This window comes from Lygodium microphyllum, chromosome 21 (genome assembly GCF_053477565.2).
Source record: "Lygodium microphyllum isolate KBCC chromosome 21, Lygodium_microphyllum_v1.1.10, whole genome shotgun sequence".
NCBI classification, from domain to species: domain Eukaryota; kingdom Viridiplantae; phylum Streptophyta; class Polypodiopsida; order Schizaeales; family Lygodiaceae; genus Lygodium; species Lygodium microphyllum.
In genome coordinates, this window is record NC_141155.1 from 20,279,541 (window position 1) to 20,307,029 (window position 27,489).

The window sequence follows — 27,489 nt, forward strand, 5'->3', positions numbered from 1 at the left end:
CAAACACACTATGGACCCATGGGAGAAATTTCTCATCACTATGCAACAATGTGCCCGCCATCAAGGCATCTTGCTCTATGAAGCAAAATGAAAGTAGATGCAATGGGCCAACACCACATTGAGTGCATGGCCAATGGGGCTAGAGCTAGGAAGTGAGTTCTTTAACAAAAAACACAATCTATTAAACAAGCCACCTTGGTGAAAGAATTTGAAAAACTAAGCCTATAATTTAATAAACATTTAATTGTGGATATGCACTACTCATCTACAAACTTCACTAGGAGCTTGGCCAAACAAATGCTTAAATGCAATCAAAATCCAAATAGTGCTACAAGAGGAAAAGTGCATGGACCATTAATGTTCGATGCACTAGAACAGGGGCACTTCTGACAACAAGAGTGCCAATCTAATTCTTCAATCAATCAATAAGGTGATCTCACAAGTAGACGATACATTCACCAACAATTTTTCTACATGTGAGCTAGAAGAGGACCTTAACAACTTGGGAATATGAGAAACTCATAGTATGATGACATAACAATTGAGACGATGATGCACATTTGGCCTAAAATCAAATACAACTTCATGGACTTTATGAATGAGTATTAGTCACAAGGAATATTGCCAAGCTACTAGAAAAGAAGCATAATTGCTTTAATTCCCAAGCAACAGCAATGTACCTAACTTGAGCACTAGAGGCCAATTTCCTTGATGAGAATTGCATGCAAGCTTTTTGCAAAAGCAATAATGAGGATAAGTCCATTATTGCAAAGATTCATCAACTCTAACCAATATGGCTTTATCAAAGCCTGGTACAGCAATGTACCTAACTTGAGCACTAGAGGCCAATTTCCTTGATGAGAATTGCATGCAAACTTTTTGCAAAAGCAATAACAAGGAGGATAAGTCCATTATTGCAAAGATTCATCAACTCTAATCAATATGGCTTTATCAAAGCCTGGTACAGAGATTTCCATCAATGTAATTATCATTTTTGAATGGGCTGCAAGCTCAAAGCAAAGCATGTTTTTTCTCCAAATCGACATTGAAAACGCATTTGATAAAATGAGTCAAGACTTCATTTACGAAACAATCCTAAGCTTGGGATTTGGTTGTAAGATTGCAAGCTTGCCCCCGTTTTTTGTTGGATGCTGTCACAGAAATTCATGCTATGTGATCTACATTGCTCAAAAGATTCTGAGAACAGCAAGCTCCTTGGTTTGAGATATGCTATTTGAGATCCTGTTCAGTGGCATTGGTAACACAGCGTGGAGTACATTCAAACATGACCATTTTAACACTAAGCAAGCTTTATAATGAAAGCAAACGGGCTAACTTCTAGCTTGATTAATTCTTGGAAGATAACCTTGTACAAGCAAAATTTTTAAGCAAGAATACAAAATTTCATAAATCCATCTGTGCAGTCTGGAGCTCAATAATTAGGCCACCATTGGCCACAACTCTCGGAAAATGTGGTTCTATTCTGGCTAAAAGAGGGATATTGGGATATTTAATGTGAAACACTGGCTCAACTCAGACAATCAAATCCTCTATACCAATCAAGGCTCAACAAGATGGGAGCTCTCCAATGCTTACAGATCACCTCGAATTTCATTGCTCATGCCTTGGGTATAGTTCTTGCACGTAATTTGTTGAGCAGGGATATGATCTCACCTCAGTTGGTAATCCAGAGTGTCAAGTTGGGCAAAAAGCTAAATACCAGGGATATCAAAACATTGATCCATCCATCTTTGGTGGAATCAAGGAAGATGGAAACCATTTGGGGTATCTCTGAATGTACATGCAAAAATTTTATCCAGACTAATTGAACACTTCTTCACCCACTCAGAGATAAGAGTGTTCCTTTGAAGGGTTTTGGTGGGAATTATTTTGTATTCAAGTAAACTTATGAGCAAAGGCTTCACAGATAGTTTGGCCAAATCTGCTTCCCAAGTTCAGCTTCAAGGTTCACAATCATGATAGTCTTTTAGTCTGTGGGCTTGGGTTCTATAGGGCTAGCAACAGGGTCAAAAAACTTGGCTTTCGTACCCTCAGATTCTTAGTATTACATGAGCTTTGGGAGTCCAGGAACTCTCACGTCTTCAATGGCTCTTATTCCAGCCTGTCAGACGCAATGGTATTGGAAAGTTGCCTATATGACTGAGAAGATCAAGGATGAAGACTTCTCTAGTTTGCTTCAACTTTTGAACAAGAGGTCATTTTGAATTCAAATCAGTTTTTTTTTAATTACATATTTCATACATTTTCAGGGGTAAACATAGTTTCTACTGATACCTTACAATAATCACCAAAATGCAAATGGAACTTCACGGAGGCCCAATACGGAGATGAGAATAGAAACGCCATGCACAAAGAGTGAGGTTACAGCACATAACTTAACGTCGTCATCTAAATGAAATGAGAGAAGGAGCAAGGACCATATTGATAAACTTTGTGCTTGAAATATATTACTTGGCATCATGAGTTTTGAACTATCATGAACATGCTCCAAAAGGTGCAGATGATAACCCCAGCAGAAGACACTACTGTTTCGTTTTGGCCCATGTCTTCAGAGCAAGAACCTCAGGAGTTTGGGAAACCATGATTCAATTGCAGGGCCCATTTCCTGCTGTTTCAGATGTCCCAACCATTTTTATGGGTCTGAACGTGAAATGGCACATCTACATTTTCTGGAGGCACACAAGATGGCCATTATGAAATACTGCTGCAGATAAAAATGCTCAGCACATTTTGCATATGGAAGCCAATCAACAGGACACTTATCTTCTCAAAAGCTTTCAAGATTTACAGGTGTCAATGACTTTGCATGCAAGTCACAATTGATGCACAAAACATGCTCTGTAGAATTCCATGCAGAGCCAGATAATGCATTAAATTAGAGCTTTCAGAACCCAGTACATCTCATTGACCAAGAGGTGCTTATTCAAAATAAATATCACTGAAGTACCAGCTTGCTTAATTCTTTTGCGAGCAGAAATGTGAAAACCTTTTACTGTCTTTCACGGCCATAATCCATAACAATTTCAACCTGCAATATAAAAGAAGACACAATAGCAGAACTAATCAGAACCCAAAATAGCAGAAATTTGGAGGACTGTTCATGAAGAATAGAAATTTGGGGCTTGAAGTAATACAAACCATGAAATAAAAAAACAGCACATTACAATTCTCGTAACACAAAAGCAAAATGTCTACTCTAAAGATAAAGACTTCTGCAAGCTTTACCCTTCTTTCCAACAAAGATGAGGAATGCTGCCTTGTAAATCTACATAAATGGACTACATTTAGCTGTAGGATGCTGATGTTGACTAGAACTGAGGACCCATCCTTAAAACTGAATATACTGTCTGATGTCCATTGGCTTGCTCAGACTGATCAACAGAGTTGAATTGGAGCCACATACAACGTCACTTATCAATGTACTTGATTTTAATAGTCTAAACTTGTCCGGTGAACCTTAAACTAGCTTGCTAGATTTGTTCGGACCAGCTGCACCTTAAATTTCAGATACTATATATTGTCAATAATACCTCCTCAAAAGTGCATTCGAGTGAATATTAGCAGAGTATCTTACAAGTTGCAAGATTCGCATGATACAAACTTACATGTCAAGAATAATGCTAAACATTCGAAGGTGTGATTAGTTTGAACACACAAAAAGAGAGGTCAAACTGTAGCCTCATAACAAAATGTGATTGCATATATACTATCATAGCAGCAAGAATAACTTTAGCTCCACAACCATCCAATTATGGACACTGCACAGAGAGAGTTAATATATTTGAACAGAAATTGTACCTCAGGCAATGGTGGATTCCTTGCCCATTTCGAACCTCCAGGAGCCCAAGGTACTGTTCCAAATTCCAAGATGAGTCTCTCTCTCTCTCTCTCTCTCTCTCTCTCTCTCTCTCTCTCTCTCTCTCTCTGTGAAGATAATTGAATTAAGTAGTAAATATTTACATCAGACCATCAGGTCAGCAATCTCTCTGTATCTCTTACTTTCTGTTACATCAGACCATCAGGTCATCCGAGAAAAACTCTCTCTCTCTCTCTCTCTCTCTCTCTCTCTCTCTCTCTCTATTTATTTGCTTGTTTGTTTGTTTGTGTGTTTCTTGTTTGTTTGTTCGTTTGTTTGTCTGTCTATTTTTGGACAAGCTGTGAAAAGGAAGTTGTAAGTTAAGAGAAAACACACAAACACACATAGACTTCAGAATAAGGGGAAGGGCTGAAAGACATTTATCTCTGTCCAAAAAATACATGATGCTAGGTCCATTTGGCAAGGTGAAGTGCCAACAATAGAAGGCCTGGACTAGGACATGAAGTAAACTAAGGACATTGTGTAGTAATAGACACTGACTGGGCTGGAATACTAAGCATACAAGTTGTGACTCAAAATATTTTGAAAGATACAAGCACAAGTTAATTGCATTGCAAAGCGCGATAAGTATACTTATGTAAGGATCAGGATGCTCCAATTTTGCAAGTCGCTGTTCTCCTTCTACAATCAGTCTGTCAATCTTTTCAATATCAGCCTGCTCATAGAAAGGGAGGGGCAGTGAGAGGAGAGGAAAACAAGGTTAGGATCTCAGCTGAAGATTAAGCCCCAGTATTTAAAAACACATGGAGCAAACTCTGATTATTAGGAGCACCTATATCAGTTTTACGTTCCAAATATATCACCTCATTTTTGTGAGCTTCAAACTCTTCTCGTCTCTTGTCTGCCTGTACAATTTTCAAACAAATCATCTATGAGCAACCAGGTAATGCAACAGAGCAGGTATGCAGAAATACCAGGCTTCAGCAGCAAGATTTTAACTAAGCAACTTGTTGACATTGATACATGCTGCAGAGCACTGTTATCTGTAGCTGAAATTACCAAACCAGTAAACCAAGAGATAAATTATCACAAATTTTAAAAACAACACGAGCAATGTAAATCAGGAAATCAGCTTGTTACTCTAGTAGAAATGATAGAAACAGGTTCAATGGAAACGTTCTAAACAGCCCACAAAGAAATGCAAATTGGAAATTTAGCTTTGTTCTACTTATGAAACAGTTAAAACAAAAATTGGCTCTGGCTCAAGTTTATTGCATGAATGAAATATTTTCCAGTGCGAGCATGAAACACAGGATTTCGTGCAACTGCAATAGCACTCTTAACTATCAGAAAGAATGGGTGTAGGACCCTCCAATGGTAAATGTAGATCAGCCAACAATCTGCGCAACCATACACATTCCACTGTTGCCGTTAAGGCTGCCATGTACTCAACCTCACAAGAGGAGGTAGCCACTGTAGGCTGTTTCTTGCTTAGCCATGAAATGCATGAACGGCCTAGAAAGAAACACTGTCCACTAGTAAACTACCTAGTGTCTGCATCACCAGTCCAATCTGAATCACTGTAAGCCTGCAAGTGCAAGTCTTCCCCCCTAGGAAATAATAATGCATGTGGCTGAGTACCTTGCAAATATCTAAAGATCTGCTTAATAGCTTGCCAATGTATGATCCATAGGCTATGCATATACCTGCTCACCTAAGATACTGTATACTAAATGTCAAGGCGTGTGTTGCAAAGATCAATAAGATAGCCAATAGCCTAGCTGTAAATTGCAACATCAAGCATCTCTTCACCATCATGCATAAACAAGTTTAAGCCTGGCTCCATAGGAGTGCGCACAGGTTTGCAATCTTGCATACTAAACCTATGTAACAGCTTATCCACATATTGTGACTGTGACATGATGATACCATGCTGATTTTGGGTGAATTGAATCCCCAAATAATAGTGTAGGCAGCCCATATTTGACATAGCAAATGCATGTTTTAATCCAGTCTTAAAATCTGTAATTTTTTCTTCTGTAGGTCCAATGAGCAACATGTCATTTACATAAAGAATGATATTCAGCAAGTCCCCCCCCCCCCCCTCATTCCTAATGTATAGAGTGGGAGCAATTGGACTATTTTTTAACCCTTTGCTAGCCGAATAAGCATCAATTTTGGAGTACCATGCACGAGGAGCCTGTTTGAGACCATAAAGAGCTTTATGCTGCTTGCATACCATGTGCACTTACAAACCTTGGAGGTTGTGACACATAAACATCCTCATGCAAATCCCCATTCAAGAATGTTGTTTTAATGTCCAACTGATGTACTTTCCAGCCATCATTTGCAGCCATAGCAATCACACATCTCACCGTACTCATACGGGATGTAGGAGCAAAAGTTTCTTCATAATCTATGCCCTTCTTCTGTGCATAGCCTTTTGCTACCAACCGTGCTTTGTACCTCTCAATTGTACCATTAGCCTTGCGTTTGAGTTTAAAAACCCATTTTGTGCCAATGGTCTTCTTGCTAGGTGGTAAATCCACAAGATCCCATGTAGAGTTAGTGGCAATAGAGCCTAACTCATCCTGCATGGTCTACATCCAATGTACATCTTGCTGAGCTTTGTCCAAGGAAATAGGCTCCTCATCATCCAATAGTGAGCTCATAAACACATGTTCATTACAATCATCTACTTCCGTAAAATCAATCAAATGTGCCCCCCTGCATCATTTGCTGCATTTCTGGCAGCCCTTCTAGTGCATTGAGGTATAGGAGCATCCATTTTACTCTCCTGGAGAGTCTGTAACAACCATCTTGGGACTGTTTTGGCTGCATTTACAGCAGCCCTTTCATGCTGTACTGCTTCTTCCACTACATGTGGCAAACCATCATCAATACCCTGTTGTTCGAGAGCATATGGTTCAGCAACAGCTTGATGTGTTAAGTCTGTCTTGCCATTTACAGCAGGCACAGACTCCAAAGTAAGAGACAAAAGATCCTAAAAGACATCACCAATGTCATGGGTGGCTGGCATTTGAAATTGATCATGTGAAAATGCAGCATTTTCAACAAACGGAGCATCCCTATTGACAAAGACTTTCTTTGTGCGTGGGTCATACAAGCGATAGCCCTTGCTCTCCAAACGGTAGCCAATAACTATGCATTTTACAGCCTTTTCATCAAGCTTCCCACGAAACTCTTTCAGAAGATGTGCATAGGCCATGCAACCAAACACCCGAAAGTAGTCTACTTTGGGTTTCTTGCCATGCCAAGCTTCGAACGGTGTGATAGTCTTTAGTGCCTTAGTGGGTGCATGATTCAACACATGATTTGCACACTGAAGGCCTTCTAGCCAAAATTTATGGGGTAGCCCCTTGCTTTTTAGCATACAACGAGTCATCTCCATAAGAGTCCGATTCTTCCTTTCAGCAACCATTTTGTTGAGGAGTCATTCTAACAATGGCTTGATGCGTAATGCCATGATCAAGCAAATATGTCTCAAAAGCACAAGACATGTACTCCCCCCCTCTATTTGTGCGAACTGTCTGCACTTTGAAGTCAGTTTCACCTTCAACTTTGCAACAAGATGTTTGAAATCCATGAACACATCAGATTTTGCCTTCAGCCCATACACCCATGTATACCGAGAGTAGTGATCAATAAATGTATCAAAGTACAGATGACCTCCAAGTGTACGTGTCCTCATGGAACCACAAACATAATAGTGAATAAGCTACATTTTTCGGACAGCACGCATTGCACCATCCTTTTTTAAGGTAAACCTATGCATCTTGCCCAAAATACATCCCTCATATGCATGAGGAGGTGGAGTCTCCACTGGAGGCAATGCATCTACCATATGGCACCTCTGAAGGGTCATCAAACTCCCAAAGCTCATGTGTCCATAGCGGGCATGCCATAGCTCCGCATTTTGCATAGCGGTCGAAAGAGTAGTGACTACTGAAGCATCATGAGACTGTCTATCATATGTATCCAACAAAAATAGACCCTTATGCAAGGTGCCGGACAGCCTAAGTGCACAATCCATCTCTCTGTCTCTAACAATGCATTTGTCATCCTCAAAGATGACCTGAAACTCATGCTTATTAAAAGCAGAGATAGACAACAAGTTCTTTGTAATGCCAGGTACAAACAAGACATCTAGAAGCATGAAATCACAACGATCTACAGCAGTAATATTGACTGTCCCAATGCCACATACATCATACTATTGTTGTTCGCACATGTAACATGATTCCCAGCAGGGGCTGAATGCAAAGAGATAAACAAACACTTCCTGGAAGTGATGTGCTTTGATGCCCCACTGTCAAAATACGGTGTTTGCTGCATTTCAACAGCATTAAATGCCGAATCAGCCATTGAAGAATCATAACTACATGTGAGAAATGCATAGTCCTCCTCTACAAAGTTGCTTGAAGTATCATCATCAGTAGATTTGTTGGCTGATGTTTCTTGGACAGCCAAACCGGAGTTCTTTTTCTTCTCTTTGGCCAATCTCTTTTTGCATTCATCGATATAGTGACCCAGGCTTCTTGCAATAATGGCATTTCCCCTTCTTTTTAGTCTTTTCTATGTATTGGACAACCTTATTTGATGGCTGTCTAGCATCACCCTTTTGCTGATTTTTTACATTTTGCTCGACTTTCCCTTTGCCTTTAAACTTGGAAAGCATAACCACATCACCTGAACGCAATGTCACATTCTTCGGAGTCTGTTCCACTTGCAACAAGAGACCTTCCAACTCCACAAATGTAAGGGCCTGCTGCCCCCCCCCAAGACAATATCAAAGAGATGTGAAAACCAAGATATGACTTTGGAAGAGAGTTCAGTGTGATGTTTACCAATTTAGCATCCTGAATGACCTCATCAACATTGAGTAGCTACTCACGCAAATCCTTTATGTGAGTAAGGTGCTCTATCATGCTATCACCTTCATCCATGGTCACATTGGCCAACTCTCTACGGAGATAGGATATCTTGGTCTCATTGTGTGCTGCAAACATACGCTCAAGTACATCCCATGTTGATTTTGAGGTCTTACAAGACCGAATACGCAGAATAATTGTCATTTTCATTGACAAGGCAATCAAAGAAAGTGCATGTGCATCTTTTGAGTCCCATTTCCTCTGATCCTCCCCGGTAGGAGAGAGAGGAGGGGCAGCAGCAATAGCAACACCAGCAACCTGTCCTCAAGCATTACGCTAAGGTGTCTGAGATGCAAGACCTCCTAGTCACTGCAAATCACCTGTAAGATAGTCCCACAAGTCCTTTACCACAAGAAGGTTGCGGACCATAAAACTCCACAGTGGGTAGTTTGAGTCATCAAGTTTGTCCTCCCGAGTGAGGACACAAAGGATGTTGCTCTAATCATTATTCCCCTGGCGTGCCATGCTGTCAATGATAGACAAAAATCTACAGCCAAATACTTTAATGCTGAAGAATAGAGTATACTCCTCAGAGTACCAAAATCCCCCACGAGATTAAGAAACAAACACCAAACTGACACAAATACCGAAGCGTGCACAATGCCACCCAAATCAACACTCAGCCAATAAATTACAGCACTATACTGTTGTACCACACCCACCTCAAAATGTGTGACCACAAAAGTACAAAATATAGCAACTTGATGCTGATTCTTATCAAAATTTATTGAATTTTTCCAAAATTCTCTGTCCAATCTGACTGTATCAGCAATTAAATGCTACTATACTGCTTGTTGCTTGCCTTGGAGTGCGTGTTGAGCAAAAACCCCAAATTTCTTTCTAAAATTTCAAAGAAATTTGAAGAAATTTGTACCTTATAGCTGGAATTTCTGCATAAATGTTACCTCGAGATACGTATCAACAGTGAACAGTAGCTGAAATCTGCCTCGTGATGCGTGTCGGATCCAAAAAAACTGAAAAGCTCCAAATTTTATTGACCCAATGTGAAAGAAATTGTGCTACAACTCCTCCACTTCAGCAACAACTCACAGTAGCTGAAAACTCTTCCTCGAGCTGAGAACCAAACTGGCGACAGTAGGACCTTGGGCGGGATGGCAGCAATTGACGGTGTCTGAACAGAATCCACACGTATGAGCTGCTCTGATACCAAATGTTGAAAAATGGCAGCCAACTACGGAGAGAGAGAGAAAGAGAGAGAGAGAGAGAGGAGAGACAATGATAGCAAGAGAGTGAGCTGAAGCAAAAAGAGTAGAAGAGTATACTTGCCAGAATGAAAGATAGAGTGAAAGTACAACTTATGTTTAGGTCAACTTGACCTAAACAGCCTTCCACCAACTAACTAGAGTTAGGTTTATTTTGAGCCTAATGTCACTACTTTAAGTTTCTAAGACACTAGGTGTACACACCTTACATTGACACTTTAATAAGTGTCCACACCACACAAATTACATTGGGCACTGCCCATATAATCGGCAAATTCTAACAAGCAAATAGATGCACAGGATAAAATAGGACAGCAAGAAGAACATGCTGAAAACAGATTACAGCAGCAAGAAAATGCTGAAAATCAGCCACCTAGTCATGGTGTGCACATTCCTCAGGATATAGGCCCACTACCTAATAATACAGATCATTGGGTAAGAAGGTCTACACGTGTCAAAAAGCAACCACAAAGGTTTCAGCCATCTTTGAATTACATTTTGCTGACTAATGAGGGTGAGCCTCTGACATTTAAAGAGGCACAATCGTGTGAAAACAAGAGAAAGTGGGAGCTTGCTATGCAAGAAGAGATGAAGTCTCTATATGCAAATAACACATGGGAGCTTGTACCTTTGCCCAAGGATAGGAAAGCTATTCCTAATAAATGGGTTTACAAAGTGTGATGTATTGATGGGAAGCCCAAGTACAAGGCACGGCTGGTTGCTAAGGGCTATACACAGAAGGAAGGCATAGACTTCCAAGAGGTCTTTTCACTAGTGGTGAAGATGACTATGCTCCGCATTTTGTTTGCTCTCATTGCATCCTTGGATTTAGAGTTGGATTAGATGGATGTAAAGACTACTTTTCTTCATGGTGACTTGGATGAAGAGTTATACATGAAACAGTGTGAAGAATTTATTATTCCAAGAAAAGAGCATTTGGTTTGTAAGCTAAAATGCAGCTTATATGGGCTGAAACAAGCCCCTAGACAATGGTACGAAAATCTTGATACCTTTATGCTCAGTCATGGATTTAAACGCACTCAAGCAGATCACTGCTTATACACTAAAAAGGTTGATGATGAAAGCCTTATTGTGCTGGTTTTATATGTGGATGACTTGTTTGTTGGACAACATAAGAGTACTTTGAATGCTCTTAAAAGACAGCTGAACACATCTTGGGCATGCGCATTAAAAGAGACAAAAAACAGCGTTTGTTGTTTCTCTCATAGGACAAGTACATCAACAAAGTACTTGACAGGTTTAATATGGCTGATGCTAAGCCTCTTGGTGTGCCTTTACCACCACATACAAAGCTTAGCAAAGCTAATTGCCCTAAGGATGATGCAGCTACTAGTGCCATGAAGAGTATACCTTATATATCAACTTGTGGATCTTTGATGTATGCCATGGTTGCAATTGCTCATGCAGTAGAAGTTGTTAGTAGATTCATGTCTAACCCTCGCAAGCCATATTGGAAAGCAATGAAATGTATCATGGCAGGAGATCTTGATACTAGAAAATCTACCAGGGGGTATGTTTTTACTTTGGCTAGTGGAGCTATCTCTTGGTGTTCAAGATTGCAGAAAATTGTGGCACAGAAAATTGTGGCACTGAGTACTACAGAGGCTTAATATATTTCAGCCACAGAAGCTTCTAAGGAAGCTATTTGGCTTGGCCGTTTCGTCAAGGATTTTGGTCTTTCTTCACGTACTCCAGTACTTGGTTGTGATAGCCAGAGTGCAGTATGTTTGGCTAAGAATGCCATGTTCCATGCACGTACCAAACACATAGATGTTCAGTATCACTTTATTCGACAGGTCCTGGATGATGGTCTTGTCACACTAAGGTCAAAACCCAAGATAACCTTACAGATATTCTCACTGAGTGTCTTGCAAAGGCTCAAGATGAGCATTGCATTCGTTTAGTGGGAGTCGGTTAGCTTAAAGGTACCACTACAGGCCTTTAAGTGGGAGGTTGTTGGGTGTAAAGTCCCTTTGTCTCCGTGTAAATAGTCTTACGGGTGTAAACACACCCTTATTGCATCTTGTACCCTAACATATAAATACATTCTTTTATTCTTTGTGTATCATCACGAATTGGTACACCTATCTCTGCGTTCACTCCCTCTAACTCTCAGCTCTGCTTTGCAACTCATGCCTTGATCTTGCACTCCATTGCGCACTCTCCCCTTCAATTCTAACAATGGGCCTAATGCATAATGCCACAATCCAACAAATATGTCTCAAATGCACAAGGCATTTCCATGAGAGTACAAGTCTTCCTTTCAACAACTCCATCTTGCTAAGGAGTCACTCTAACAATGGGCTTGATGTGTAATGCCACAATCCAACAAATATGTCTAAAATGCATGAGGCATGTACTCCCCCCCCTCTATCTATGCGAAGTATTTGCACTTTTAAACCAATTTCAACCTATTTAAAACGCATGAATACATCAAATTTAGCCTTCACCCCATACACCCAAGCATACCTTGAGTAGTCATCAATAAATGTAGCAAAGCAAAGATGACCCCCAAGTGCACGTGTCCTCTTTGGACCACAAACATCAGAGTAAATAAGCTGCATTTTTTAGACAGCACGCACTACACTATCCTTTTTGAAGGTAAACATGTGCATGTTTTCCAAAATACATCCCTCACATGCATGAGGAGGTGGAGTCTCCACTAGAGACAATGCATCTACCATATGAAACCACTAAAGGGTCATCAAACTCTCAAAGCTCATATGTTCATAACGGGCATGCCAAAGCTCCGCAATCTACATAGTGGATGCAAGACTAATGACTTCCGAAGCATCATGATACTATCTATCATAAAAGTCTAACAAGAATAACCCCTTGTACAGGGTGTCGGACAGCCTAAGCACATGGTCCATCTCTCTATCTCTAACAATACATTTGTCACCCTCAAAGAAGACCTAAAATCCATGCTTATTAAAGGCAGAAATAGACAACAAGCTCTTTGTAATGCAAAGCACAAACAATACATCGAGAAGCATGAAGTCAGAACCATATGCAACGGTAATAGTGACTATCCCAATGCCACATACCATCATAACTGTTGCTATTTCCACATATGACATGCTTCCCAACAAGGGCTGAATGCAAAGAAGTAAACAAGCACTTCCAAGAAGTGATGTGCTTTCATGCACCACTATCAAAATACCATGTTTGCCGCATTTCAACAACATTAAATACTGAATCAGCCATAGAAAAATCATAACTACATGTGAGAAATCCATAATCCTCCTCTACCAAGTTGACTGAAGTATCACTATCTACTAATTTGATGGCCGATGTCTCTTAGACAACGAAACCAAAGTCTTTCTTCTCCTCCTTGACCAATCTCTTTCAACACTTACCACTCATCAATATAGTGACCGGGCTTCTTATAATAATGGCATTTTTGCTTCTTTTTAGACTTATTAGAATCTTGGGCAACCTTGTTTGATGGCTGTCTAACATCACCCTTTTGCTTATTTTTTGCATTTTGCCTAGCTTTACCTTGCCTTTAAAAGTAGAAAGCATAGCCACATCACCTGAACGCAATGCAACATTCTTCTAAGTCTGCTCCTTTTGCAACAAGAGACCTTCCAACTCCACAAATGTAAGAGGTTGTTGCCCCCACCCCCCCAAAATGACAATGTCAAAGAGGTGTAGAAACTAAGATATGACTCTGGAAGAGAATTTAGTGTGATGTTCACCAACTCAGCATCCTAAATAATCTTATCAACATTGAACAGTTGCTTCTGTCATGCTATCACCCTCATCCATGTTACATTTGCCAACTCTTTGCGAAGATAGGAGATCCTGACCTCAATACAAGCAGCAAAAATATGCTCAAGTATGTCCCATGCTGATTTTGAGGTCTTGCAAGACTGAATGTATGGAATTATGGCTCTTTTTATTGACAATGCTATCAAAGAAAGTACTTGAGCATCCTTTGAATTCCATCGTCTCTAATCCTTAGTGGGAGAGGAAGGAGGGGGAGGAGGGGGAAGCACCAACCCACCAACCTGTCCTCGAGCGTGACGCTCAGATGTCTAAGGTGCAAGACCTCATGGTCGCTACAAGTAACATGTAGCATAGTCCCACAATTCCTTCACAACGAGAAGGTTACGCATCATAGAACTGCTTTATACTGTTGTAATACACCTACCTCATAATGCATGCCCACAAAAGTACAAATCCCAGCAAATTAATGCCGATTCTCACCAAAATATCTGAATTGCCTGAAAATTTCTTGGTCAATCTAATTGTAACAGCAATTAAATACTTCTATACCACTGATTTCCTACCTTGGAGTGTGCGCCATGGCAAAAGCCCCAAATTTCTTCCTTAAATTTCAAACAAAGTGAAGAAATTTTACCTTACAACTCAATTTTTTTCAGAATGTTACCTCTATTGCGCTAAGAAATGCACTTAGCCACTTAAACTGCCGCAAAACATGCTTATTTTAGGCTTATTTTAGCCAAAACCCTAAAACGGGGAGCGGATCGAGAAAGTTAAGTGGGAGAGGATCTAGAAACCTAATTTTCTATAAATTGGCAGCCAACCCTCCACTCTTTTTCAATCTCGTTTTTGCAGGTTTCACGTGTTACCAGCTTGCTGCCCACACCCCGGTCACTGAGGACATCTCAGCCCTTGCTGTCCATCACTGTTCCCTACAGTCTAACGCCTGTTTCCAGCCCTCCACGCGCTGATTGCTGCTGTTTCTGTTTGGTGACTAACTATTGTTCATCTGCATTGCTGTCGTACAGCCTGCCACGCCAACAAACTGCTGCGTTTGTAGGCTCCAGCTGCCGCTCCGATAGCTTTCTCTTTCCTGTCTGCAATCGCTGCAATCTCTCTCTCCTACAAGCTGTCCTGCCTGCGTTTTCAGTCTTTCTCTCTCCTATAGGCTCCGTTTTCAGTCTTTCTCTCTCCTGCAAGGTGTCCTGCCTGCGTTTTCAGTCTTTCTCTCTCCGGCATGCTCCGTTTTTAGTATTTCTCTCTCCTGCAGGCTGTCTTGCCTGCGTTTTTAGTCTCTCTACTGCAGGCTCCGTTTTTTGTCTTTCTCTCTCCTCACTACTGTCTACATCAGATCCAACTTCTCACTACTGCGTTTGCTAGTGTTCGACATCTGGAGGCTGCCTTGCTGCGATTCGAAATCTGTTCAAAGTACAACACACTCTCCTGCTCATTACCCCTGCCTTGATCCTTGAGATACATGAGTTCGAGGTTCAGGTTTTCATTCACTACATAGTGTGTTTGCTGCATGAGCATCGTATTATTAGTGTCATCATCATCTCATTTATTAACTGTGTTCATTGTCTCTAAGTTACCCTAACCCTAACCCTAACTGTGTTCTTTTATCAGTCTGTGTTTTGTCGTACAATTTCTCTTTATGCTTCTGTGTTAGGGTATTTTCTTTATAACCTCAAGATATGTGCCAACAGGGAGCGGTAGCTGAAATCTACTTTGGGATACATGTCAGAGCTTCTTCGCCAAAAAGCCCCAAATTTGTTGCACAAATCTAGTAGAAATTGTGCAATGTCAACTTTCTCGGTGTCGATTCGTGCACAAGAGACCAATTTGGTCAAAAGCCCCAAATGTTGGGTATCTTGGGATGCATACACAGAACTTAGGATCTTCGAGTTAAACCTGACGGCAAGTAGCAAGGTGGCTACACAGGCAACAGGAACTCGAGCAGTGCAAGCAGCGATGATGGCAGCAAAGGAGGCAGTGAAGACTATAGACAACAAACTGCCACAAAAACGCCACTGCACAGGCGGCACTGCCATAGAGTAGGAAGATACCACTAGTGGTACTGCACAATGGCAGCAAGGGTTCTAGGAGGAGCAACTTGGCGGTGGAAGAAACGCACTGGTGGCAAGGACCACAAGGCAGAGGTGGCAATAGGTCACTAGAGTGGCAGCCACAAAGCGTTGACGCCTTAGATTGCAACTAGCGGGAACTACTAACAAGCAGTGGCAAGCAGAGGGCCAATGCGTGCAAGGGCCAGGCAGTAGTGGTTGCGTGACAATAAGGAGGGCGTCGCATGTGAGACAGCAGCTCTGGCCTGGTGAAGAGCAGTGCAACTATCGAGTGGTCTGTCAGATACTAGCGGCGCAGGCTAGTGTAGAAAAACCTACAGGCAAATAAGAGGAGTAGTTGGGCAGGTGAACTTAGAGATGTGCTAAATACAATATGGCAGACAGCAGCCAGGCAACAAGCAGAGCTGAGTTCAAACTAAGTGCTCAACTGGCAACTCTTTCATGTGGAACAACTGCCCGATGGCGAACTATGTACTATTGGACAATTGTGGCAATTGTTCTCCTCCTCATACAAACTAATGAAGCTGGTGGTAGGACCTCAAGCAAAGTGGCATTGACAACAGTGGTTGTTTGAAACCCGCACGGGGGCTACTCTAATACCAACCATAAGAAAGCAAAACCAGCAATAGAGAGAAACGAGACAATGACAGTGAGTGAGCTACAACAAGAGAGTAGAGTGTACTTGCTTAAGTGAAAAGATAGAATGAAAGTACAACCTAGTTTAGGTCATGAGTTGACCTAACCAACCTTCCACCAACAACTAGAGTTAGGCTAATTTACTCTAGCTCCTAGTGTCACTACTTTAATGTCTAGAGACACTAGGTACACATGCTACATTGACACTTGAATAAGTGTCCACACCACACAAAATACATAGGCACTGCCCAGAATTACCAAATTCTAACATAATCAGACTTTGTCCATAAAATAATTGTCTAGCAACCTTCTTTGTAATAGGTTTGACCTATTAAAATATTTGCACAATCAAATGGCACCAAAGAAGTAACCGATAATCTTTAGTAATGCCAATTGTCACAATTCTATTGTACTCATCATATTCCTCTTGAACAGTAACCCATGAGATGTTTACTCTACTAACACTTAAAACATCCAAAAAAAGTAATTAAAAGAGGATTACCAAAAATAAGACGCTCTATGTTGGGAATAAAGGCCCCGTGCCTTTTAATGTGCTCGGGTGTGAACACACCCTTAGCACTTGTACTTACATATATATATATATATATATATATATATATATATCTATCTAAAAACCTAAAGAGGTACACTCGTCATTGTACCCACAAATCGTACACACTCTCTACTCTGCTCTCTCTCACTCTTTGTCAATCCGTGCGTAACGAACACCGATTGTCTCGACCTTCATGCCTCCCAATCACTACAAACTGGTATTAGAGCTACAACCGAGGCATTTGTACTTCTCGAAGTTCGCGCAAGTCAATAGGTCCAGTTTCTGTTAGGCAACAGTTCCAAGGTGCAGGCGCAAGTTAAAAACGTCATCTCTAGACAGACGACATGTCGTCTCGTGACCTGGCAAGCAGGCATGAACCAGGCGACACCAAGCGACAACTTTCAAGCACGTGACAGGTCAGCGACTGACTAGCGGCAGCTTCCGACAACAGGCAGCCGGCAAGGGACAGCTCCTGTGGCATCAGGCGGCACTTTTTCTGCAAGGCGATAGGTCACGACATTTGTGTCTGGTCAACAAGAGCAAATTCGTCATTTTTCTTTGCAAAATTTTTAATTTTTTTCAAAGGTTCCCTACAAACAAGCCCTTTGCCCACTGACGACGTTTATGCTCGTAGGTACAATCAGGATTTTGGGTAGAGTTAGGCCCAAAAATTTGGGGCTTTTTCCAAATTTGGGGATCTTAACGCAAAACTGGACAATCTGACTCAAAAATTGCAAAGTCAGTTAACATTTGCCTGGGAATTTTGGGGCTTTTCACATTTTAGTGAAATTCTTTCAATTTCACTGAAATTGGTACACACAAGACTTGGAAAATTTGGGGATTTATCCAGATTTGGTGCGAGCAAGATAGAACAGTGATATTTGTCTCAAAAATTGCAAGAATTTGTGACATTTCCCGACATTTGGAGCTTTTTAAGTACATGCAAAATTGGGCTGAAATTTACCCAATTTCTCGACATTGATACACATTGGACCCAATGCAACTTGGGGCTTTTGCAGTTTGGGTAAAATTTGTGCACCTTTTGGTCATTTTATGTACATGCACGCTCAATTCCATGCAATTTGGACATCCATGCAAATTTGCTGAAATTGCTCTATTTTGGCAAAATTGGCATGTTCTATGCATGAAAGAGAAAATGCAAATGTGTAGTTGACGCTTAGAGCATAAAAATTTTGGGGCTTTTGATCGTGCGTGTCAAATTTAATGCCCACGGGTACATGTACAACAGAAATTGCAGCTAAAATTAAGGGATTTCTCAAGTAATGTGGTGTATATGCCCTTGGAACAGCTGTAATCAGTTGTGGAATGCTGTAGCACATGGTTTGGTGCTTCTGAAAATTTGATTACAGATCTGAAATCTCTGCTTCTACATGGTCATTTATTGCTGGTCGGTACTTGTTTGTACCTTGGTCACCTATGTGACAGTTTAGGCCTGCATTTGCTGATTTTTTTGTCACATTTGGGCTGAAAATCATGGCTAGCAGTAGTGACAGCAGTAATCTCATGCACATAAAGAAGCTTGAAGAAGCACATAACTTTGCAGTTTAGCAAAGACAGTGCTACAATATCCTGTTGCAAAAGCAGCAGGCAAAGTTGATTAAAACCAAAGGGGCAAAGCCCGCAGACATGGAACAGGAAGATTGGGATGAGTTAAATAAGCTTGCGCGCTCAACCATTGAACTATCGATTTTTTATGCCTTGTTGTTTAACATTGAAGGTTTGGATTCTACATATGCTATATGGACTCGATTGGAAGAACTGTATGCACAGAAGAGTGTTGTAAGCAAAGTGTATTGGCTGAAAAAGCTTATGGATTTGCGTATGAAAGAGGGTACAACAATGTCTACTCACTTGAGTGAGTTTAACTCCATTTTCAACCAATTGGTTGCCTTGAATTCCTAATTGATGAAGAATTTAAGGCTACATTCTTGCTTTGCACTCTTCCAAAGAGTTGGGATACATTTAGGACTGCTATGAGCAATTCCAATGCGATTCTTTTGTATGCTGATGTAGAGAGTGCTCTTCTCATGGAAGAAATGAATCGGCAGAACAATGCATCCAGTAAGTCCTCTAGTGCTTTGCATACTAGGGGCAGATCAAAGCAGAAAGGCAAATCCAATAGCAAGGGACGCAGTAAATCACGTGGCAAAGATGTTGAATGCCACCATTGTGGTAAGAAGGGTCACTTTAAACGTGATTGCTACAAATGGAAGAAAGAGAAAGGAAAGGGCAAGAAGACAAATGATAGCAAGGAAGAGAAGAAAGAGGGTCAACCCAAGAAGAGCAGTGTCAAAATTGAAGAGGTGAATGTAGTCACTCATGACAGTGAGGATAGTGGGAATGACGTACTTTTGGTCTCTTCACACTTTGGTGCACATGCTTTACTTGCAAATACAGATGAGGACATGCATACCTGGATTCTCGATTCAGGTGCTTCATTTCATGTCACCACTCATCGAGGGTGGTTTTCTGCCTATACAGGGGGTCAAAACGGTATTGTCCATCTTGGCGACAACTATGCATGTGACATTGCAAGTATTCACAATATACAATTGCAGTTTCAGCATGGCTCTGTCTTCACATTTCAGCATGTACGACATGGCATGTACCTCAACTCAATAAGAGCTTGATTAGCACAAGGCAACTAGATGATAATGGTTTTCATACCACCTTTGGTGATGGAAAATGGAAGATCTGTAAGGGATCTAGAGTGATTGCCAGAGATTGTAAATGTGATACTTTGTATCCTCTCCATGTATCTAATGTGAGTAATCATGTTGTTGCTGTGATCGAGCAGCCAAGCGTTTCTTTGTGGCATGGCCTGTTGGGACACGAGTCAAACAAGAATGAAAGTGCTTCCTCGTTTGGGTTACTTGCCTTGTCTTCGTTATGCTGATTTTGAGCATTGTGATCATTGTATTTATAGTAAACATACACACACGTCTCACAAAAAGTCTCTTTCTTTGAAATATTCTCCTCTAGAGTTAGTACATTCAAATGTATATCAAATGCCAAGATTATCTTTAGGGGAAAATAAATATTTTGTCACCTTTGTCGATGATGCTACACGAGAGCCTCAGAAAGATATGGGTTTATACTATTCGTAGCAAGGATAAACTACTTTTTAAAAAATTATTGGCATTGGTTGAAAATCAAAATAATAAGACGCTTAAGTGTCTTTGCTCTGATAATGGTGGAAAATATGTGTCCAAGGCCTTTCAGCCATTTTGTGATAGCAAAGGGATAAATCCACCCCACAATAGAGTTGCAGAGTGTGTGAATCGGACCATACAAGATAAGGTCCGTGCGATGCTGTCTCGTGCTGCATTACCCATGGTTTTTGGGCAGAGGCTATTATGACAGCCATACACTTGATTAATCAATCACCAAACAAGTCTGGGGGAGGGAGAGTTCCCCAAGAAGCGTGGCCGGGCAAGCCACCTTCATATGCTCACCTGAAAGTGTTTGGCTGCGAGGCTTTTGTACACATTCGTAAAGAAAAGCGCAACAAACTTGAGCCAAAGTCTTGTAAATGCATTTCCCTAGGATATGGTGACAAGGGTGAAATGGGGTATAGATTATAGGATCCCAAGAAAAGAAAAGTAGTACACAACAATGATGTTATCTTCCGAGAAGATTGAATGCATAAACAACGTGAAAAGACTGTATTCCGGGAAGAAATACCTTTTGGACAGCAAAATGTGCCCGCTGTACAGCGACAAATACCTGCTGTAAATGAACCTGTAAATGTAAAAAATAATGCTGGAAAGCTGTAAATGAACCTGTAAATGCAAAAAATAATGCTGAAAATGATCAGCCAGCTATTGCCCATGATAATGAGCCACTACATGTGCAGGAACAGCCAGGACAGCAAGCTGTTAATGCTGATTTGCAGGCTGAAATGCCAAGACAGCATGCTGAAAATGGAAATTTGCAGGAACAACCAACAAAAAATGATTATTGGATTAGGAGATCATCTAGGGCTACTAGACAACATGATAGATTTGTTCCTGGTGCAAACAATGTGGCTGATTATGTCATGTTGACAGACTGTGGTGAACCAACTTGCTTCAAGGAAACAATGGATAAATAGGACAGCAAGAAATGGTATAAAGCCATGTTGTCTCTTGAGAAAAATGGCACTTGGGACTTCGCGCAGTTGCCTAAAGGGCAAAAAACACTTCGTGCAAATGGGTTTACAAGATGAAGGCCACTTTTGGTTCCTCACCAAAGTACAAAGCAAGATTGGTTGCAAAGGGATGCAAGCAAGAGCATGAAATTGACTTTGATGAGATTTTCTCTCCTGTAGTCAAGATGACTACATTGAGAACCATTTTGGGCTTGGTTGCAGCTAAAGATATGGAGCTCATACAGATGGATGTAAAGACTGCATTCTTACATGGGTGATCTGCATGAAGACATATATATACAGTAACCTGAAGGGTTTATTGAAAAAGGGAAAGAAAAAATGGTCAAAAGGAGTTTGTATGGGCTGAAACAAGCACCAAGAGAATGGTATCATAAATTTAATACATTTATGCAATCTCAAGGTTTCTATAGAAGTCAAGTAGATTATTACTTGTACACTAAGAAGGTAGCAAATGGCAGCCTGCTTATCTTGGTTTTGTATGTTAATGACATGCCAATTACTGGCAGGGATACTCATGCCTTGGACTCACTGAAGCAAAGTCTTCATGGCAGTTTTTACATGAAGGATCTTGGTGATACAAATCACATTCTTGGCATGCGAATACTCAGAGATAGGTCAAAAGGATTGCTCTATCTATCTCAGCAGGAGTATATCTCCAAGGTTTTGCAACGTTTCAATATGGAGGGGAAAAAAAACAATTGGGGTTCCATTGCCTCCATATGTGAAATTCAATGCAGAGGACACACCTAAATCTGATGATTTGAAGGCTGAAATGGCCAAGATACTATATGCTTCAGCTGTTGGCAATTTAATGTATGCTATGGTTGCTATGCGTCCTGACATTACCTTTGCAATGGGAGTGGTTAGCAAACACATGGCAAACCTTGGTAAAAAGCAATGGGAAGAAGTGAAAGGTATTATGAGATACCTCAAAGGCACAAAGGATTTGTGCATCTACTTTGAAAAGCAAAAGGCAGCTGTCTTTTGCTTTACGGATGCGGACTATGCTAGTCATGCGGATTGCAGAAAGTCCACTTCTAGATATGTGTTTACTTTCAAAAGAGAAGCAGTCTCTTGGATATCCAAGCTACAAAAGTGTGTTGCATTGTCTACTATAGAGGCAGAGTATGGGGCTACCACTGAGGCATGTAAGGAGGCTTTATGGCTTTCACATCTGGAGCAAGAGCTTGGTATCACAAAGTTACCTATTCTCCATTGTGATAGTCAGAGTGCTATCATGCTAGCACGAAATCTCGTCTGTCATGCAAAGACGAAGCACATACATGTGAAGTACCACTTCATTAGAGATGTACTTGATAGCAAGAGCATTGAGCTTGTCAAAGTACATACAGATGATAATCCTGCAGACCTTCTCATGAAGGGTCTTCCAGCAAAGCGGTTTGCTCATTGCCGACAGATGATGGAAGTTGGATAGATATATGTATTTCAGCTTTGTACATACCTAGAGTTAGCTGATTCTTTTCTCCTCTTAAGGCACATTGCCTTTAGGTGGAAGGTTGTTGGGAATAAAGACTCCATGCCTTTTAATGTGCTCGAGTGTGAACACACCCTTAGCATTTGTACTTACATATATATATATATATATATATATATATATATATATATATATATATATATATATATATATATATCTAAAAACCTAAAGAGGTACACTCATCATTGTACCTACAAATCGTACACACTCTCTACTCTACTCTCTCTCACTCTCTCTGTCTCTCCACACGTAACAAACACTGATTGTCTCGATCTTTGTGCCTCCCGATCACTACACTCTATTTATTAACGATAGGTCAAATGCCCAAAAATCCTCTATAAATAGACTGCATTGTAGGCATTCGACTTTATCCATGATCAGTCTAACCAGCCATCCATCTCTACAAGTTGCCCACACCCCAATCATTGCCAGCCTATCAAAGGTCTATTCCAACCTTTGCTCAACCTACCCAACCTTCATCTATAGTAGCCAAGCATCTCAAAGGTCATATTAGCTGTTGCCACTAGTTTTCAAGTTTCACCCAATTGATTGGAGCAGAGCTAGCTCTCAGCAAAATGAGAAATCAACTTAATGACTTAATAACACTTCACCAAAATATACAATCAAAATGAACTCTAATTCTAGTTCCTCTAGGTCTTGGCACGTTAACCATTGCAGTTGCAATGAAGGATTTGACACCATGCATGCAGTGGATGAGTATACAAGCTATGTGGTACAAGGATAGGGCAAAAGGAACAAGTGCAATGTGAAACTGTCATTAAATTGCAAGTTCGCACCTTAATAAAGCATTAACGCAATTAGAAGGACGTGTTGCTATTTGCAGCCCTTTTTCTCCTTGCTAACAGCCCACATCCTCATCCTTGACTGTCGGGATCAAGTTGTTGCAATTCTTGTGAAAGTGCAGCAAATGTAGAAGCGTATGACCGGAGTGAAAGAAATATGTGAACACAGAGAAAGGAGAGAAAAAGAGACTAGAGAATGATCAAGACTGCAAAGAATGAATGCCAAATACTGAAGGCGGATATGTACAATGAGTTGTGCGAGTATAACCAGCCAAAGACCTCTCTCAACCTGCACAAAAACAAAGTGACTCTGACCAAAGGGCAAGTGTACCTAAATTGGCAGAAAATAACAAACTAATATGAACATGTCGGCCAATGAAATCTGGCCGACTGCTGCTGAATATGGTCAATTGAATAAACACAATAAAATAACAATCAATTACTGCAAAAATTCAGCCTGCCGCATGGCAACTCTGTCTGCCCTGTCCAGCCTGCCCAACCTGCCCAGAATCCTGCCCAAACTGCTAGTGACTACATAACTACTACCCAACTTGCTCTTGAAGATGGTACAACTGCTTTATCTACCCTTATGAATGCAGCATAAGGCAAAGAGATTTGGAAAGCTGACGAAGTACGGCCTAAACAAGTGACTTGGTGAACAAATCTACAGGATTGTCCTCAATCTTACCATACTCCACACACAAGTGTCAAAGATCTTCTCCCAAAGGTAGTGATACTAGATCTCTATGTGCTTCATCCGAGCATGGAATATGGAATCCCGTGCCAAGGATATGCAACTCTCATTGTCACATAGAAGCGTAGTAGCTCATGTCTGTGAACAGCAAAGCTCCTCCAACAACCTCCAAATCCAAATGGTCTCACAAGTGGTAGCAACAAGGTTGTCACGTACCAAACGTACAATACAATACGGTATGATGAAAGACGATTGCATTTTGAATGTGATATGGACATTATCAATTTTTCGTCCTACCTTTTAGATTGACAATGCTCCAACTTTTCAATAGATAATGAATTACTTATTTTTTATGTATCTTAAAAAGTGAGTAGTCGTTTTCCTCATCGACATCCTTATTTATAGTAAGTCACTGGAGAAACATATCGTCATCTAGCTGCCCTATGCTAATCAAGCTCTTCTTGAGCTAAGGTACATGCCGTACATGCTGAAGTGTGAAGACAAAACCATGCTAAAACTGAAACTGCAATTGCACACTGACAATACCTGCAATGTCACATGCATAGTTGTCCCCAAGATGAACAACACCATGTCGACCCCCTGTATAGTCAAAAAACCACTCACGATGAGGGGACATGAAAGGAAGCACCTGAATCTGGAATCCAAGTATGCCTGTCATCATTCGTATCTGCAAGTAAAGCATATGTACTAAAGTGTGAAGAGACCAAGAGTACGTCATTCCACTGTCACTGACATGAGTAACTACATTCACCTCTTCAATTTTGGCACTGCTCTTCTTAGGTTGACTCTCTTTCTTCTCTTCCTTGCTATCATCTGTCTTCTTGCCCTTTCCTTTTCCTTTTTTCCATTTGTAGCAGTCACGTTTAAAGTGACTCTTCTTGCCACAATGATGACATTCAACATCCTTGCCACGTGATTTACAACGTCCCTTGCTATCAGATTTGCCTTTCTGCTGTGATCTGCCTCTAGTATGCAAAGCACTAGAAGACTTACTGGATGCATTGTTCTGCCGATTCATTTCTTCCATGAGTAGAGCACTCTCTACATCAACATACAAAAGAATCGCATTAGAATTGCTCATAGCAGTCCTGAATGTATCCCAACTCTCTAGCAGAGTGCAAAGCCAAAATGTAGCCTTAAATTCTTCATCAATCAAGAACTTCAAGGCAACCAGCTGGCTGAAAATGGAGTTAAACTCACTCAAGTGAGTAGACATTGCTGTACCCTCTTTCATACGCAAATCCGTAAGCTTTTTCAGTCAGTACACTTTGCTTGCGGCACTCTTCTGTGCATACAGTTCGTCCAATCGAGTCCAAATAGCATATGCAGAATCCAAACCTTCAATGTTAAACAACAAAGCATCAAAAATCGATAGCTCGATGGTTGAGCGTGCAAGCTCATTTAACTCATCCCAATCTTCCTATTCCATATCTGCAAGCTTTGCCCCTTTGGTCTTAATCGGCTTTGCCTGCTTCTTCTACAACAGGATATTGTAGCATTGTTTTTGCCAAACTAAAAGACTCCTGCAACACCTGCCATTTGCTTCGTCTCGAGAAGCGTGTACTCCTTGCCGCTCTAATACCAATTTGTTGAGCTTCGAGGCACAAGGATCAAGACACCCAGTACTCGCTAGCAGCAGAGAGAGAGAGAGAGAGACACACACACACACACACACAGAGCAAAGCGGAGTAGAGAGTAGTGAGGAGAGTGAGCACGACTTGTGGGTACAATCATGAGTGTACCTCTTTAGGTTTTTAGATAGATATATATATGAATGTACAAGTGTGCTAAGGGTGTGTTTACACCCAAGCACATATAAAAGGCACGAGGGCCCTTTATTCCCAACAACAACTATGAAAAACCACGAGTTTGCTAGTCTCTTTGTCAAACAACTGTATAGACTATGGTTTGCTCGATGAAATAGTCAGTGACCAAGATCCTAAGTTTACTAGCCATTTCTAGCAAATAGGTTTTTTAAAAATTGAAAACTCGATTATCCGTGCCGTCCTTGAAACATCTTGAAATCAATGGACAGAGCAAACAAACAAATCAAACCACAGAGAATATGCTACGTGCGTATGTCTTCCATGGGCAATCTAATTGGGAGCTTTATCTTCCTCAAATTGAGTTTGCTTATAACAATGCTAAGCATTCAACTATTGGTTATAGCTCGTTTATGCTTATATATGGTTATGAGCCGAAACCACTAATTGCCACAAAGCTCGAAGGGATGAAATTACAATTCATAGTTGACTTTCTATATGATATGCAAGAGATGTTAACAATTCCTAGGGAAAGCATTAAAACAACCTAGGATCGTGCCACTGTTTATATTAACCAGCACCGTACTCCTGGAGAACTCCAAGAGGGAATGTCGGTTTACCTTAAAGTCCCAAAGGACTCTGACTCAATGATTGCTAGCAAGTGCTAAAAATTATCTTTGAGATATTGTGATCCTTTCCAAATTACCAAGAAGATAAATAGCATATCCTATGAGTTGGACTTACCTTCAGAAATCCGAGTTCATCCTGTGTTCCATGATACTACTTGTTATATTCCACTTGAATCCAAATCGGTTCTTGGCCTTAGGACTAAACGATCCCATCAGATCATTTATCCTGAGTATTTGGTCGAGTGAAAAACCGTGCGGAGACGAAGGCTACTTGGAATTAATATGTTCCTTCAAGAGTCGTTTTCCTCACCTCGTCCCTAAAGATATTACTGAGAACAACAATCATTCATGAGAGGGGAAGTGTTACATCCCTGGACATCCAAATGGGCATTAGAGACATTGGTCACAGTGCTTAAGAAGTGACTTAGTACAAATATACTGAGGATACTTCGGGCTTGGGGCAGCCGAGTCCTATTTATAGGACTCAAGTCCCTATTGCGCACATTCATTGTGCAATCACCACTCTTGGACTCTTAGCCCTTTCACCCATCCATCTGTACACCAAGATGGTGTGGGCATGTGGTATGGAATACCAACCCTTGGGATGTGGTTATGACCCACAATGCTACTAGCTCCCAGGCTCAGAGGTGAGCCCGTTTGACTCTATGGCTAAGAGATGAGTCTGATGTCCAGTTCCTTTTATTTGTGGATATGGCTTGTGTCATGTCTAGTGTATAGGTTGGATCCTAGGGAAACATTTCGCTCAGATTGCAAAACTATTGCCTCACCTACTCTTGAACATGGTACAACTACATAATTTGCCCTAATCTTCCCTATATATGTCTATGCTCATCTTAGAGGTGACCAAATCTCTCTC

At 40.9% G+C, this 27,489-nt stretch overlaps 1 protein-coding gene across 3 annotated transcripts in view; it reads right to left on the bottom strand.

Annotated features, from left to right (window-relative positions):
• Window positions 1-2,427: 2,427 nt before the first annotated feature.
• The window catches only part of CIB22 (LYR family of Fe/S cluster biogenesis protein), a 28,713-nt gene continuing 3,651 nt past the window's right edge, over window positions 2,428-27,489 (bottom strand). Inside the window, exons 3-7 of one of the 3 annotated variants that reach the window (XM_087662168.1) lie at window positions 4,702-4,743; window positions 4,472-4,553; window positions 3,820-3,872; window positions 2,969-3,049; window positions 2,428-2,690 (exon numbers count right to left, since the gene is read on the bottom strand). In XM_087662168.1, the coding sequence (XP_087518294.1) occupies window positions 3,011-3,049; window positions 3,820-3,872; window positions 4,472-4,553; window positions 4,702-4,743 (216 nt within the window). In that variant the 3' untranslated portion in view covers window positions 2,428-2,690; window positions 2,969-3,010. Of the gene's footprint in view, window positions 2,691-2,756; window positions 3,050-3,819; window positions 3,873-4,471; window positions 4,554-4,701; window positions 4,744-27,489 lie in introns of those variants that run through there. The other 2 variants (XM_087662167.1, XM_087662166.1) reach the window with 2 other exon arrangements.